The sequence below is a fragment of the Rhagoletis pomonella genome, unplaced genomic scaffold, assembly GCF_013731165.1.
Source record: "Rhagoletis pomonella isolate Grant_MI unplaced genomic scaffold, Rhpom_1.0 Rhpom_scaffold_00013, whole genome shotgun sequence".
NCBI lineage: Eukaryota > Metazoa > Arthropoda > Insecta > Diptera > Tephritidae > Rhagoletis > Rhagoletis pomonella.
Window position 1 is genome coordinate 2,373,923 of NW_023458567.1, and position 15,405 is coordinate 2,389,327.

A 15,405-nucleotide genomic window follows, 5' to 3' on the forward strand; every position below is an offset into this window, starting at 1 on the left:
TTTTTTTTTTTTTGTCAAAATCAAAGATTCAAAATGCAAAATTCGAAAATCTACCAGCCAATCAACCAATTCCCCTCAAAAACCAAATTGCAATTCGTTCATTCTACTCTCTGATTGATTCTTTCTCTCTTGATGTGCTATACGTCTTTATATGGGAATGTAATTTTAGACTTCTGTTCAGGCACTCGAGGAAGAAGGCAACGCCGAGAAGCACCAGCTGGCCGCCATGCATCAGCAGCGCGTACTGGCCCACATTAATCAGCGCAAACGTGAGGCGATGACCTGCTACACACAGGCGCTCACCGAGCAGCCACCAAATGTGAGTTGTCCGCCAAGGCGCCGAAGTGACTTTGTGTTTGTGGCAGTCGCTGATATGCCGTCTCTTTCTTCTCCCCTTCCCTCCTTCTCTCTTTCTTCGTATTCCCCCTCTTGTAGGCTCATCATGTCGAGAAGTGTTTGCAGAAGCTGCTACGCGCCTTGCATAAGGATCGCGCACACGCTTTGGCGCACTATCGTCACCTCTTGAACTCCGGCGGTCCAGGTGGCTTGGAAGCTGCAGCCTCGGAGCGACCACGCACTTTGGAGAGACTCATCGATATCGACCGCGCTGTCAATCAGTCCATGACCATGCTGAAACGCTACCCAGAATTGTCTGCCAAGATTTCACAGTTGATGAATGACTATATTTTGGCACTCCGCAGCAAGGACGACATACCCGGCTCATCGTTGGGCATGAGTGAGGAAGCTGAGGCGGCCATTTTGGATAAGTATCGCGTTGAAATTGAGCGCAAGGTAGCGGAAAAGGAGCGCTTGCGCTTAGCCGAGAAGCAACGTAAGGAACAGCGCGCCGCCGAGCGTGAGAAATTGCGCGAAGAGAAGTTACGCATGGAGGCCAAGAAGGTGGATGAGCTGCTTAAGTCGCAAGCCGACCAAGATGGTGGCGCCAGTGGCGCTGGCTCTACTGGTTCGTCCACCACAGGCGGCTCCTCCTCTGGCTCCGGCGCATTGGGTGATTCAAAGGTGAGCAGCAAAGAAATGGGCCAACTGGTGGATACCACCAAATTGTCACAGAGCGAAAAGGATAGTAATGGCGGTGAAGAGTACGCCGATGTCACTGTCAGGTGCGTGTGTCAACTAGATATGTAGGGAATTTGCTTTAACTTCTAAATAATTCTTCCTTCTCTTTTGCAGCACCAAAACCCAAACCGTCCTGCCCACAGTCGACGATGATGCCGTACAGCGCGCTGTTGAGGATGTAGCTGCTGCTGTCGCTCACCAGGAGGCTGAGCCACAGGTGCAACATTTCATGTCGCACGATTTGGGCCATCGCGAATCGGTAAGCTTCCGTTCATTTAGACAGTTGGATATGATTGCTTAAGCTCTTTTAATTTCTTTTACAGAGCTTCTCGCTGCGTCGCGAATTCGCCCATACGCACGCGAACAAGGAGGGACGCAATGTCTACTTCACTTTGTCGTTCGCCGGTGTTGCATTGTTAGCGGCCATATTTGTTGGTGTCGCAGTAGCCAAATGGAGAACAGCTCGTTCGCCACATGCGCAAGGCTTTATTGAGGTTGATCAGGTAAGCGCGGGTTGGGAGAAAAGAGCTGAGGAGCTCAAACTGAGTGAAGAATGGTAAAGTAAAGTATGTTTGTTGAAAAGTGAAAATTGGCAACATAGCAGTTCTTTTGCGGGGTCTTGTAGACACGTGACCCCTGTTGTTTAAATATTTTCAGCTAAAGTTTTGCTTCTTAACCCTAAGCAAAGATTCACTATATGTTTACCATAGTGAGGAATTTCAAGAATAATCTCAGAGAAAATTGGCAACACCGGAAAATAATTAGCTTCGATCATACGGTCTCGCTTTTAAAATGTCTAGTGGCCCTATTCATAAAAAAATAAAATAAATTTAAAGAGCTTTATAAAGTATTTAAAATCTTATTTATTTTTTAGGAATTTGGTTTTATGAATTTTTGAATTTCTGGTAAAACGGGTAATTATATATTTACTGACATTTCAGGACTGAAGATTCATATACAAAGAAAATGTATCAAGTATCCCGATATATCTGAGATCTTCACAGATTCCTTATACATATATATAGTAATTATGCGATTCAAGTATTACACTGTAAAAATTGTATAAATTGCCCTTAGTGAATATTGGCAACCCTGTCACAGCTTACATAGCCTTCTAAATATTTTTTAAGACTATATTTTTATATAGTTTGAAAATGTATATATATTTGAAGAATAACTATTTTAAAGGTTTCAGTTAAGGAAAATTGCCAATATGGGACTTTATTTTCTGTCCCTTCTAGAGAAATAATTTTAGAATTTCTATTGGATTCTCCGAGTTTTTCACTGAAATTCGGCAACAAAGCTACTCATGTTAACTTTTTTCAACTGAAATAGATAGTGTTTTGATCAATCTGCGGATATTTTTAGGACTTTTCAAGGACCTAATTGAATTAATTTTTTCACGTTAGTCATAAAATTCAAAAATATTCTACTGAAACTTGCCAACGCGCCACATTTTTCAAAGCGTTCTTTGTTGTTAGCTTTTTTCAGCTGCATTTAGTGAAGTTCATTTGCTTTCTATTGAGATTCAACATTATTGAAAATTTTTAAAATTTCCACCGCGAACATTGGTAACACAGAAAATACTTTCGGAGCTTTTTCTTACTTTTGAATACAAACCAATAAAAAAAACTACAATCAAATCAAAATAAAAACCTATAAATGAATAGAAAAGTCAACTATTTCGATCAGTGAAAAGTGGCAGCATGGGATACCTCATTGGATATACCAACCATTCTTTAAAGTTAATTAGACCATACAATTCAATTAAAATGTCAGCCATCACTGCCACAGCTGGGAAAATCTACAATTTTTAACCTTATCTGAGTAAATCGGGAAATGGTGAAAATTGGCAACATCGCATATTAAAATTTGTAATTTTCACCAAGACAAGCCTTTAGACAGCAATATCTGCCAACGTTATTACTTTCCTTATTTATCAATTTACTATTACTAATTCCCTCACATTTCCAGAACGCCACCACACATCACCCCGTTGTACCGGAGGAGAAAATCGTGGCGAATATGCAAATCAATGGCTATGAGAATCCAACATACAAATATTTCGAGGTGAAGGAGTAAAAGCACCAAGAAAATAAAAAAGAAATTTATAAAATAAAAAAACAAAATTTGCAAATATTGTAAACGCACTCAGCAACTCAGAAATCCCACTAAAGGAGAAGTAAGACCCCGCCCTCCCCCATGAAAGTAAAATACATAACTAAATCAAACTCCCTATAAAAAGCCTGCTTTATCATGCCACTTATACATACTTACATACATAAGAGAGAATGTAATAAAAATAAAAATGAGTCATGCTAAATTTACAAAAAAAAAAACACAACCCGTGAATTATACCAACCATATTTTCCAAAAGAAAAATGAAAATAATTCTAAGCAAATTTAAGAAAATAAGGAAATTTAAATAAAATCGGAGCGCAGTTCCAAGGTAGCAGAAGAAGAAAATGTAAAGCGGTAAAATAGTGAAAGCAAAAACAAAAGCGAACACGAAGAAAGGGGCTCATAAACGAAGTAAAAGAACAAAAACTGATAAATGCGCAAATAAAAACAGACAAAATTAAAAAAAAAAAAAAAACAAAAAAAAAATACAAAAAAATAAAAAAAAAAAAAAAACGAAATAAAAATTCGCAAAATTAATTTTTGAAAGTGAAAAATCGAGCTCAAATAAACAGCGATTACAGCTCGAAATTTATACTCAAAACACAGATACACATACATACATGCATAGATATGAAAGCCCCCAAAACACTCACTCAAACATTCACTTACCCTCTACTCACTTACTCACTCACTCACTCACTCAATGGAAAAAATTCAGAATTCTTTCATACTCCACATTTGAATAAAAAAAAAAACGTATGTTGTTCTTGTTTAGAAAGTATTAATTAAAAATTATGTGTAATGGTAATGAGTAACAGAAAAAAAAAAATTTAAAACTTACAATTAAGTAACAAATCAAGCAGAAGCAAATTAATTTTAAGCAAAATGTGAAAGAAAAGGTTTGCAAATGGAAACAGCAAATGAAGGTGTGCGAGATTTTATTTAAGTATCAAAGTAAAAAAATAATAATTTTGCGCAACAATTAAAGCTAAATGAAAAAAATAAGCAGATTTCTACATTTTTTCTAACAAAGGGGCAACCATTTTCAGTGCAAGAGAATAGCTACTGCGTAAGCAAAGGGGGACTAAGTGGTACTTCAACGAAAATTATTTGAAACTTAAAACTTTTTTGAACGAGAGTAGAGATAAAATAGAGGGAGAACTGCAATGAAAAGAGAGTAGGAGAAAAAGTGAATTAAAAGCTTTAAAAGGCTATGGTGAAAGAAAAAATGCCAAAGTTAGAGTATTTTTAAATAGAAAAACGTGGGCTTCGTGAGAAATAAAGTGGAAATAAAAAGCTTGCGCTATGCAACTTTTTAAAAAGCAAAGAAGTGAATGCCTAACTTATTCACAAATCAAATAAAATGTACAAAAATTAGTAAACGAGACAAAAGAGAAGCGTATCTACTAGAAAAACTAGCGAAGAGCTGTTGAAGGAGCGGCAGGATATACAAAAGAAAGAGCATTAGGGGTAAAATTTATAAAATTAGTAAGTTATTTTCACTTACCTTATGAGAGACTATAGAAAGCCTCCTAAAGCAGTAATGATCAAAATAGCGCCCGCGGGCGGAATTGGTCAAAGCTCTCTGTAAATTTTTTATGGACGCTCACAGAGTATAATCTCTCTCTGAACCACACTATCCTAAAGGCACTCTAAAAACTCCTAGAGCTATAGTGAGCAGCTTTTTTCTAGTTTTCCGAGCTTTTTTGAGCTCTCAATACAACTGGTATGGGCATGTACAAGGGATACCTCGTATTACTTTCCTATAATAAATAAATTTTCCTTTTATAAATATACGTTGACTTTCGAAGAGCATTTTGAAACATACCAAGAGCTTTAGTAAGAAAAAAAAGCTCGCTTGAACATTTAATAAATTTACAATGAAATAACAGGCAAACAACTGAGGAACGCACTAAGAAAGAAACATCGCCAAAACCTTATAGAAAAGCACACCGCGTAACGAAAGCGTTCAAGCTTTAATCTTCCTTAGCTTACATGCAATTTCGCTCGGAAGCTCCTCTCTCTCTCTCTCCGTCTTAAAGTCCCTCTCTACCCAAGCAGATTGAAATTCTCTCACACTCACTCCTACATACTGCATTCAAATTAAATTAAAAGAAAATGAGAGCAAAAATTGTACTTTACATAAAAATCAATAAACTTATAATAGGTAAGTGAAATTTTTTGTGAAAACGAAAATATGTAAAATCGATGTAATAAATAGCAAAAAAAAAAATGGAGAACGCAAAAAATTATAGAACTTATCACGCCTATAAGAGAAAACCAAAACAAAAACAAAAAACAACTTTCACTCACTCTATTCTTAACAAAAATACAAAAACAACAATCGCCTGCTTTTCATTAATAACCCAAAAGAAACGCTATAAATAAGAGGTTAGCATTAGCTGGTTAAGAATTCTATAGTATATATACATAGATATATATAAAATGGACAAAAATAAATAAAAGAGAGAAATAAATGACGCGCATAAAATATGTTTACATACATAAATACATAGCTATATAAATGCCTGCTGCTATTCTTATACATACTCCAAACACGTACACGGATGGATAGAGAGCAAATGGATATATGCTAACAGTAAATACATAAAGACATACAAACATACATACATATAAGTTATAAACAGATAAGACAACGAACCGAGATACAGATGTGCTTTTAGGTTGCGAGAACTGTGTGTAAGCTCTGAAAAGCTTTCGAAAGCTGATGAAGTAAGTAATGAGCAAAGCGCGCGGAAGCTTTAAGTTACACTCCACTGATTGCAACCAAACGCTCTTCAGACCAGCTTGTGGAAACTGCTTAGATGTTTTCAGAACAAGTGTTCTTCTATGCATATAATGTATTAGAAAGCTTAAAAAAGCTCTGGACGCGTACATGGTTGCTTCTCAAATTGGTTTTTGAAAGCTGATGAAAGAATTTTCAAAATAAAAGCTCTAAGTAGATACGACTCTATAGGTTTTATATATAGGCGCGAACAGGCAAAACACTTTTTGCGCCCAATTTTAATCAAATTCAGTCACTTCTAAAACATAGCTCGCTCTAAAAGATGTTTTAAAGCTTTCTTTGGATTTCATTGGCCGCTCTATCAGCAATACGCAAACTTAGAGTCTTTTGAAGCTTTTTTGAAGAAAAGGGTCACTGACAAATCCTTTACTATACTCAGAGAGCGCCTAGCTTTATTATACCCGAGCGCACTTGTGCACAAGGGTATTATAACTTTGTTCACATAACGGTTGTTTGTAACAGGCAAAACGAATCGAGATAGATATAGACAAATGTATACATAAATGATCAGGATGAAAAGAGAAATCGATTAAGCGGTGACTGTCTGTCCGTCCGTCCGTCCGTCCGTCCGTCCGTCCGTCCGTCCGTCTGTCCGTCTGTGCACACGATAACTCGAGTAAAAATTAAGATATCTTAACGAAACTTGGTACGTGTGCTTCTTTCGGGCGTAGGACGGATGGTATTGAAAATGGGCGAAATCGGACAATAACCACGCCTACCTCCCATATAACGGTAATTTTCAGAAATACGAAAACTGCGATATTTTAGTAACTACTGAAGATTATTCACTCAAAATTGATATTTGCAATAACTTTTAGACGAAAAATAAGAATATTATAAATTTTTGAAAAATGGGCGTAGCCACGCCCACTTAGTGTTACATGTGTATATCTTGGCAACCGCTGCACCGATTTCTTCCAAACTTGGCACAGTTATTGGCCTTGGTACAGGATACCAAATGGCCGAAAATTTTAAAAATCGGACAATAACCACGCCCACATCCCATATAACGGTAATTTGGAGAAATACGAAATCTTCGATAAATCAGTAAATATCAAAGCTAATTTATTCAAAATTGATGCTTGCAACAATTCCTTACCAGGAAATACGCTTATCATAAAATTTTGGAAAATGGGCGTGGCACCGCCAACTATGATCACATATATGTATCTCGGTAACCGTTCTACCAATTTGTACCAAACTCGGTATGGTTAGTGTGCTTGCCACATGAAAGCAAAACGTTCAAAATTATTGAAATCAGACTAAAATTACGGCTTTTCATATAACGGTAAATTTTATAAATGCTTGAAACGTCAATATTTCGAAATTTAAGGACGCTAATTTACTAAAAATTGATACACCCCGGCTTACCATGTAGCGGTAGCTTCCGGAAAGGTGAAAAACATATACTTAATACTTGCGCCGGGTATCTAATGTTCGGCCCCGCCCGAACTTAGACTTTCTTACTTGTTTTTCCAATGAAATACCTACAACTGTATCCGAAAGTTTTCAGAACTATTTCTATGGTGAAAGCTTGAGAGAGAAGTTGAAATGAGTCGTCGCATAATAATATGAAGAACTAAGAGCAAACTAAAGAAATATTATATAGTCTTCGCACTTTCGAGTGCATATGAAAGCTTCACAAAAACTGTAATCGATAGTAACCGAAGATATTCAGCTCAATGCAAAGCTATCTGTTCACGCCCCGTCTGCCACAAGCTCATTACAAAGACCACGCCCAATTAGAACACACCCACAACCATAAATACACACTCAAGTAAACAGTTGAGGCGCTACAGCAGATAAAAGAGGAGGACCTCATCAACTTTTACAAACAAACTTGCATACAAATTCACTAATTTCCTATTCTTCGAAAATCGTTCATATCATTTTTGCATGTTTACATAAATATATTTATTATTCTTAAGCAATAGTTTTAACTATACTCGTGTATTTAGTATAATTAATTTATCGTTTCAATTATATAATTTAATTACTTAACAAACACAATTTTCAATATTTGTGTAAACTTAATCAGACGCAAACGTCAACACTCGAAACAATTAGAGAACTGAGTGTAAGAAAAGACAAAAATTATGTAAAAAAAAAAACTTAATTCATTAAGTGTTTAAATTTGCTTACACATGGCAAAACAAAAACTTACTTACATTTTTTCAATTATGTATACTATTGACTTATGTACTTGTGCTTAGTTGCTGCTGAATAGTTACTTAGTTGATGTGCAGTATTCGTTAATTGATAAGTTATTAATATTTTTAATAAAATATATGCATGAATGAAAAAATTCATTTCAAAGCTAGTGAAAAAGAATCGACAAGTTGAAAAAAAAACATTTTAAAAGAATTAGTTTGAAATTTTGTGTACCAAGGCATGAGCTAGCTTTTGACTTGCTAGCTTTGAGAACTTAAAATCCGTTTAAGGAATTTCCGTGAAAAATTCAAAAAATTATTATCGCTGACTTATAGCCAAAATATTGTTAACTGGTTGAAAATTATAAACACATTGAGAGCGCCACTCTGGTGCTTACACTTCTATTCAAGCAGAACAAGAACAAATGTGCAATACATACTCTGTGGCAAAGAGTTTTAAGCAAAGACAAGCATAGCAATGGCACGGGCTTTATATACATACATATTTTTTTAAAGATAGATATATGTATGTAGTATAAGTGTTACAAAGAAAGAGAGTTACGGACATATACACACATACATATGTGGACATATACATGCATACATATATATAAAATCATTCAAAGCTTAAAAAAGCTCAGAGTCAAACAAATCCGCTAACGAATGTGAGCTTCATAGTCTTGAATTCTTTTTAAATTAGGAATATTTAAGAGGTCAAAAGAACTCACTGGCTATGTCTGAATTCACTTAAGATATCCTTAAGCCTAACATTATTTTAGAGTCAAACAAATCCGCTTACGAATGTGAGCTTCATAGTCTCGCATTCCTTTCAAATGATAAATACTTAAAAGGTCAAATATAATTGCTGGCTATGTCTAAACTCACTCAGGATACCTTTAAGCCTATTCCAAACATTTCGAGTCAAAGGTGGCCCGTTTTCCCAGTCCAGAAAAGGGAATAATAAAAAGAAATATACCAATAAACTTATTGATTCCACAGATCCTATTCAGAAGCGCGATGAAATTCTGTTGTCTTAGCTGCTGAACCTAAGGTGCAAGCGCCTCCTTTGAAAAAAATCTAATCGCGAAAGCTCGGGCAATTTACGTCACGCATCATATTAGATATTTAGTAATGCAGTTGTTTCCTTGGAATGTCTAAGATTTTATCGCACGAATCATTGTCCCGGCCTCTTTTTGCTGTCATAGCTAACAGCTCGCAGCAAAAAGCAAAACAGATTAAAACTCGCTCTACGGGATTTCATATCATAAAGAGCTTTTACTTATTTACCTAATTGAGCACCAGCTCAATATGAACAGGTGTCTTTAGCTAACAGCAAACAACAAAAACTTTTGGTGGAAAACGCGCAGTCATAACTCTAGCTAAGGTAGGGCTATTGCAACTCGGTGCGTACGTGCCTTGTACAGTTATGTTTAGAGAGGCCTCCTCGACTAGATGCAACGTAGATATAAGTTAAACTTATAAAGTGCTTGAAAAGAGCTTTGCATGCATGCTTGAAAGGTTATTCCGATCATTGCTCAAGTCCAGTGAGGAACAGATCGAGCTTTTGCTCTATGCATGTATATACAAGTGGGCAAGTTGGTGCTATCACCCCTCTAGTTCATAGTTGCCCTATTTATGGGCGCGCAGGCAAGCTTTTAAAAGTTTTCTATAGATTTTTTGTGCACGCAGCTAGAGTAAAATCTGTATCTGACTGCCACTGTTTGATAGACCTGTCGCGACCAAAACACATCCCACAAGTAAGCTTTTTAAAGCTTTCTGTAGATTTTATAAGGCCGCGCAGAGAACAAAAGCTCTCCCTAATAGTCAGTGTTTGAGATAGACGTACTTTAGGTAAAAGCTTACTCTTTCTCATTTTCTATCTCTGGTTAGCGCTGCTTTAGGCCACTCTATTTCGATTTTGAACTTAAACAACACCAATTCTCAACCACTTTATAATATTTTCGCTATAAAAGCAAATACCCCAACACTTTTGTTAAGAAAAATATCAACCGATTTTTTCTACACAAAAACAAAACCAACAAGAAGACTCTCCGCTCCCCCGCAAATACAACACAAACACATCGCAACAACAATTAGCCAAAAGCATAAATCTAAACAAATAACGCGACTAAAATTGTTTATAAATAAAAATAACTACAAAAACAATTACAAATTCTTAACAAATGCAAATTTATAAAGCAACTCTAAGCAAAAGCAAATGTAAGCGCAATAGAGTAATAAGAAAAGAAAATGCTAAGCAAACCAAAAACAAAAAACCTAGTCAAAGCTTAAATATTTTTATGTTTATTTATTACTATATAGCAAGAAACAAAAACACATACACGCGTCTATATACACTCATACATACTATATATGATATATACATACATACATATACAAAAAAATATATATGTGACATGTAAATGCAACAAATCAATAATAATGACAACAACAAGAACAACCGCAACAATTGATATTTACACTTACAATTAGCGATGAAGAAGAGAAAAAGAAGCGTAAAAATTAATTTAAAAAATTTATAAGCAAAAAAACAAGCATACAAAATAGATGAAAACAAAAAATGGAGAAATTGTAAGCAAAAACCCCGTCCTGCGTGAATAACATAAAATGAAAAATGAAATGAAAAACAAAAATTAAAGTTAAAAATAAAAATTTAAATAAAAAAATTAAATTAAAATACAAATAACTGAAAAAGACACAAAATCAAACAAAAACCAAACAAAGAAAAACAAAAGCAAAATATCAAGAAGTAAATTTACTAAGCGTAAAATGTTGCGAATGAAAAAAAACAAAACAAAAGTAAGATGTATTTAAAAAATAAAAATAAATTTAAAAGTAAAAAATAATAGAAAAACTCGCAACTGTTTTTCGACGTCGCTCTCCCCCCTTGAAGCATTTTAGTTTGTGTAATGTTAAAAAATGCAAAAAAAAATATTAAATTTTTCATATAAAAAATTTAAAAACATATGGTACATATATAATTTTTCACCCATTTCTCTTTTTATTTGGCTTTCATTTCTCTCCTTCGTTTTATGGCCCATAAAATCCTTAATAAAAGCAAAAAATACATTTATTACATAATTAATTATTGTATAATTGCATCAAAACATAAAACATGAATGACAACAAAACCAAAAATTATATATAAATTAAAAAAAAAAAGATTATATATATATATGTGAATGTACTCAATGACAATTGTAATTGCAACAATAATTGTACGCTAATATTATTATATTTAGTAGAACAAAAACAACAACAAAAAACAAACAACAGTAACACAGCAAAAACAAAAACCACAACAGTACTAAAAACAATAGTCAAAATACCCAGCACCCAAGAAGAAAAAAAAATAAATACAGAAACAAAACAGGAACAAAACAGGAAACGCCACAAAACACTTTATTTGTAGACAACTGGCAACACTTTTTTTCTAAGGAAATAAAAACAGAAAACATGCAACACAGTGCCGCGTTAGTCAAGCGAAAAATGCAACCTTGTCGCGCATTTGACAGCAAATAACGGAAAACTCGTACAGCTCCACAAATACCAATTGAAAATACACTGAAACAGTTTGTAAATTTTATTTGCAAAAATCCATATTCGCGAGCGAGCCACACACAAGCTGAGCAACTAAATTACCCCGTATCCACTTGTGCAACAAAATATTATCTGCGTGTGGCAACGCCAATAGCTAGGGATTGTCAAATGTTTCACACGTCCCGCACCCAAAAGCCGTAGTCCGAAATATTAAACTGAATTTGTAATTTAAAAAGTTAAAAAGGAAAGCTACTACTACTACATACAATAAGTTAATGTTTCGAGCATGGAAAAGTGGAAATATCGTCGAACAAAGGCAATGATGAAAGCAAAAGCGAGTATTTAAAAGAAACACAAAACTGTAAGTGAAAGAAATCGTAAGAAAATATGGTAAATTTAATTCAGTGTAAACAATAATGATGAAATGAATATAGTAAAAACAACAATAAAAAAAACCCTATACTAACACAAACACCACAAACATACATACAACATACAGGTAGATAAATACTGAAATCCAAAACACACACAAACACAACCAGCAGTATAAAGCAGAGGAGAAGAAACAACAAAAGCAAATGTAAAAGCAAAATGAAGTAAGAAACAAAGTAACATACAACAATTTTTTTCTTTCGAATTTTTTGTGTTCTTTTTTCGAAATATTTTGCATAAATAATAAAATTAAAAAAAAAAAAAACAAAAAACAAAAAAAGAGCGCTGTTTTTATTAAAAAAAAAATGAAAATTTTAATTATTACGGTGAGTACGTAAAAAGCTGAATTCTATGAAAAAAGTGGGTAGTGAAAGCTCTTCTAGTGATGTGAAAGCTGCAAGGAGTGCATGTGACTATATGAAATGTTAAACAGCTAAAAAAGCTGTGCATGTCTGCGACGTTTCTCCGCCACTGTTCTAAAGTAATAAGTTCCAAGAGACCCATATAGAGAGCTTAAAAAATCGCTACTAGCATGCATAAGTGCAAAAAGAGCGCTGAGAGGAGTAACAATTGGAAAATTTAGCCTTCGACCTGTTTGTGTATATCACTGATGGGCACCGCCTTGCCCGCGGGCAAAGCTCTTTTAAACTTTCCATACATTTCGTATAGGCGCGTATAGAGTAAAAACTCTCTCTGCGCGTCACTGGTGTATATAGAAAATGTGTAGAATGCTCTGAAAGCTTTTAGTGCTCTATGCATCACTGCTCTAAAGCCGAGATAGCAGCTTCAGTTGCACACATCCTAAGCAACCGACAAATGTTTAATGAACAAGCACAGATTAAACTGAAAAATTTTAAATGTACTTTACTGGCTAATGAATAGTTTATAGAAAGTAAAAAAGATGCTGTGAAAGTTTTTTACTGTACTACAGAAAAATAATCATCGTAATAGGCGTGAATAAAAGCAAATGAGAGAAAAGCCAGATAATATCAAGGGGAGTAAAAAATAGGTTTTAATATATTTAGAAAAATGTGCTATGAATATTTCCTTCAAGTGAGCTTTAGTGCACATAAGCTTAATGGATAGTTAACATACATGCTCCTCAGATTTTTATGAACCAAAAATTGGGAATACAGCATACAGAGGTTTTTAAAGTTTTCTAGACATTTTGTATAGGCTTTCAGAGAGTAAAAGATCCCTCTCTGCCTATGACTGGCTTAAATTCATCATTCAGAAAACATCGTTCAAATCACTGGAATAAACAACCACGACCGAGGCATCCTAGCAACCATTACAGCTGATGTGCCTTGAAATCTTTCATTAATTAGCGACAAATAATTTAAGTTGATCTAAATATAAAAGTAAACCTACAATATAATGCTGAAAAGTTGCGATTTAAATTGAGTTATTCAGATATTCTGCACGTAAAAGCTCAATATATCAATTAAAATTTGTGAAAGCTCCTCATAAACCAGCGCAAGTTTCCCATAAAGTAATGAACGCTTAAATTTAATACGAAAGTATTAAAATCAAAGCTTCGTTCTCTGGAAAAAAATTATAAAAATACTTCAGAAAAGAACTTTTCATAAAAAGAAAATTTTAAATTAACAAGTAATTTTTAGCAAAAAAAAACAGACTCAATAAAAATGTATATATGATCGGATCTAAACCAAATTAGTATGGGACCACCTCTGAGACACTACGTTTCCGTTGCAAAAAAAATTATCTAAATCGGTTGACGTGGTCCAACGTTATGCGGTAACATACATAAAAAAAAAAAAAAAATATTCCGACGAACTGATAACCTCCTCCTTTTTAGGAAGTCGGTTAAAAAGTATTACAATTTTGCGTATGGGTAACTATTTGAAAGTGAAAGTATTTTCTGTGATTAAAACTTTGTGATTTAAACTTCCATTTAATTTAACTTAGTGCAAGTTTTGCAGAAGAAGTACCCAATTTATCAAAAGCTTTCGCTTAGAAAAATTAGTGAAAGAAATATTGGTGACAGGCTATTTGTGTGAGTGGATTGGTAAAAAAGGGTGAGTGTATACAAATTGAATCAAATTTGGATTTTTTTTAGAAATGCATGAAATGTCTGATTTGGTTTTTTCACATACAAAAAAAAAAATGTTGGTATGAATTGAATCATTCGCAAAGGTATTTACATATTTTACAAAAGTTTTTGAAACAATACGTTAATTCTTTTATCTAAAGACCCGAATTTCTTTTGTTTAAGCTTAAGGTAGTAAACAGTAAACAATATTACGTGTACTTTTAATTTTTACTGCTAATTTGATTAGCGAATTCAAGAAATCTCGTTTTAATGATGACGAAACAATTTTTGGTAGTTTGGAAATTGATTTGGTAGGCATTTTGGCAGCTAAAAATATTTTCAAGTGGCAACACTGCTCGCCATATGCGCACTTTGTCAGCAATATTTATGCAAAAAAAAAATAAAAATATTACCAGCCACTTTTCTTTAAGTACATTTTTAGAGAGCTTAAAAGTGGCTCCGTTTTGCCTAAATCGCCCTACTTAATTTAGCCCTCAATAGACTAGCCAAGCCACTTAATACAATCAAAATACTTCATAAATCAAAATCCATAGCAAAATCTATGTTTGCGGTATGTAAAAGCTTATCGCGCACATTTTGAAGAATGCATAATTCTACATAACAACACTAAAGACACAACACGCACTTCAACAACAACTCAGCGATGAGTGGCTAACACAGGTAAAATTGACATAGATTTTGATATATGATGGGCTAGAAAAATGGGTAAACAAAAAAAGAGATATATATATATAGAGCATTCAATGTTAGCTGTTATATAAAAGAAAGAAGGAAGTAGAAAAGTGCATAGATAAAGAATGTATAAAACGTGAAGGATGGATTAGTGTTAGAGAGGCAAAGTCAGGAGATAATCAAATATTTACGAGTGAAGTTTAAAAATAAATTTTGCAGAAAAGATAAAGATATTATAAATAGAAAATATACTTTATTTTATAAAAATAGTACACTATATTAAATTCTCTATCTAAATGCTTAACTACAACTTTTTTCTTGCTTTTAGTTTTAATTTTTTCATTTACATTTACTACGCGTATCTATCCAGCCAGTAGTTTTTAGGATTTAGAATTCAACCACATGGTCGGCCTTTCCAATTAAACATTTTGCCGCCAAAAGAATGGCAAATATCCACTAATATCTTTTAAATACTGCAGCAAAAAAAATATATATATATATTTATAGATAAG

General features: G+C 34.0%; 1 protein-coding gene across 12 annotated transcripts in view; it reads left to right on the top strand.

The window, feature by feature from the left end:
- Nucleotides 1-3,657, top strand: part of LOC118748464 (amyloid-beta-like protein) — a 237,948-nt gene extending 234,291 nt beyond the window's left edge. For 11 of the 12 annotated variants that reach the window (XM_036482911.1, XM_036482919.1, XM_036482920.1 and 8 more), the window contains 5 exons: nucleotides 170-319; nucleotides 436-1,121; nucleotides 1,192-1,336; nucleotides 1,401-1,580; nucleotides 3,052-3,657. In XM_036482911.1, coding sequence (XP_036338804.1) covers nucleotides 170-319; nucleotides 436-1,121; nucleotides 1,192-1,336; nucleotides 1,401-1,580; nucleotides 3,052-3,159 — 1,269 coding nt within the window. In that variant the 3' untranslated portion in view covers nucleotides 3,160-3,657. The remainder of the gene's footprint in view (nucleotides 1-169; nucleotides 320-435; nucleotides 1,122-1,191; nucleotides 1,337-1,400; nucleotides 1,581-3,051) is intronic. The other variant, XM_036482918.1, reaches the window with a different exon arrangement.
- The last annotated feature ends 11,748 nt before the right edge of the window (nucleotides 3,658-15,405 follow it).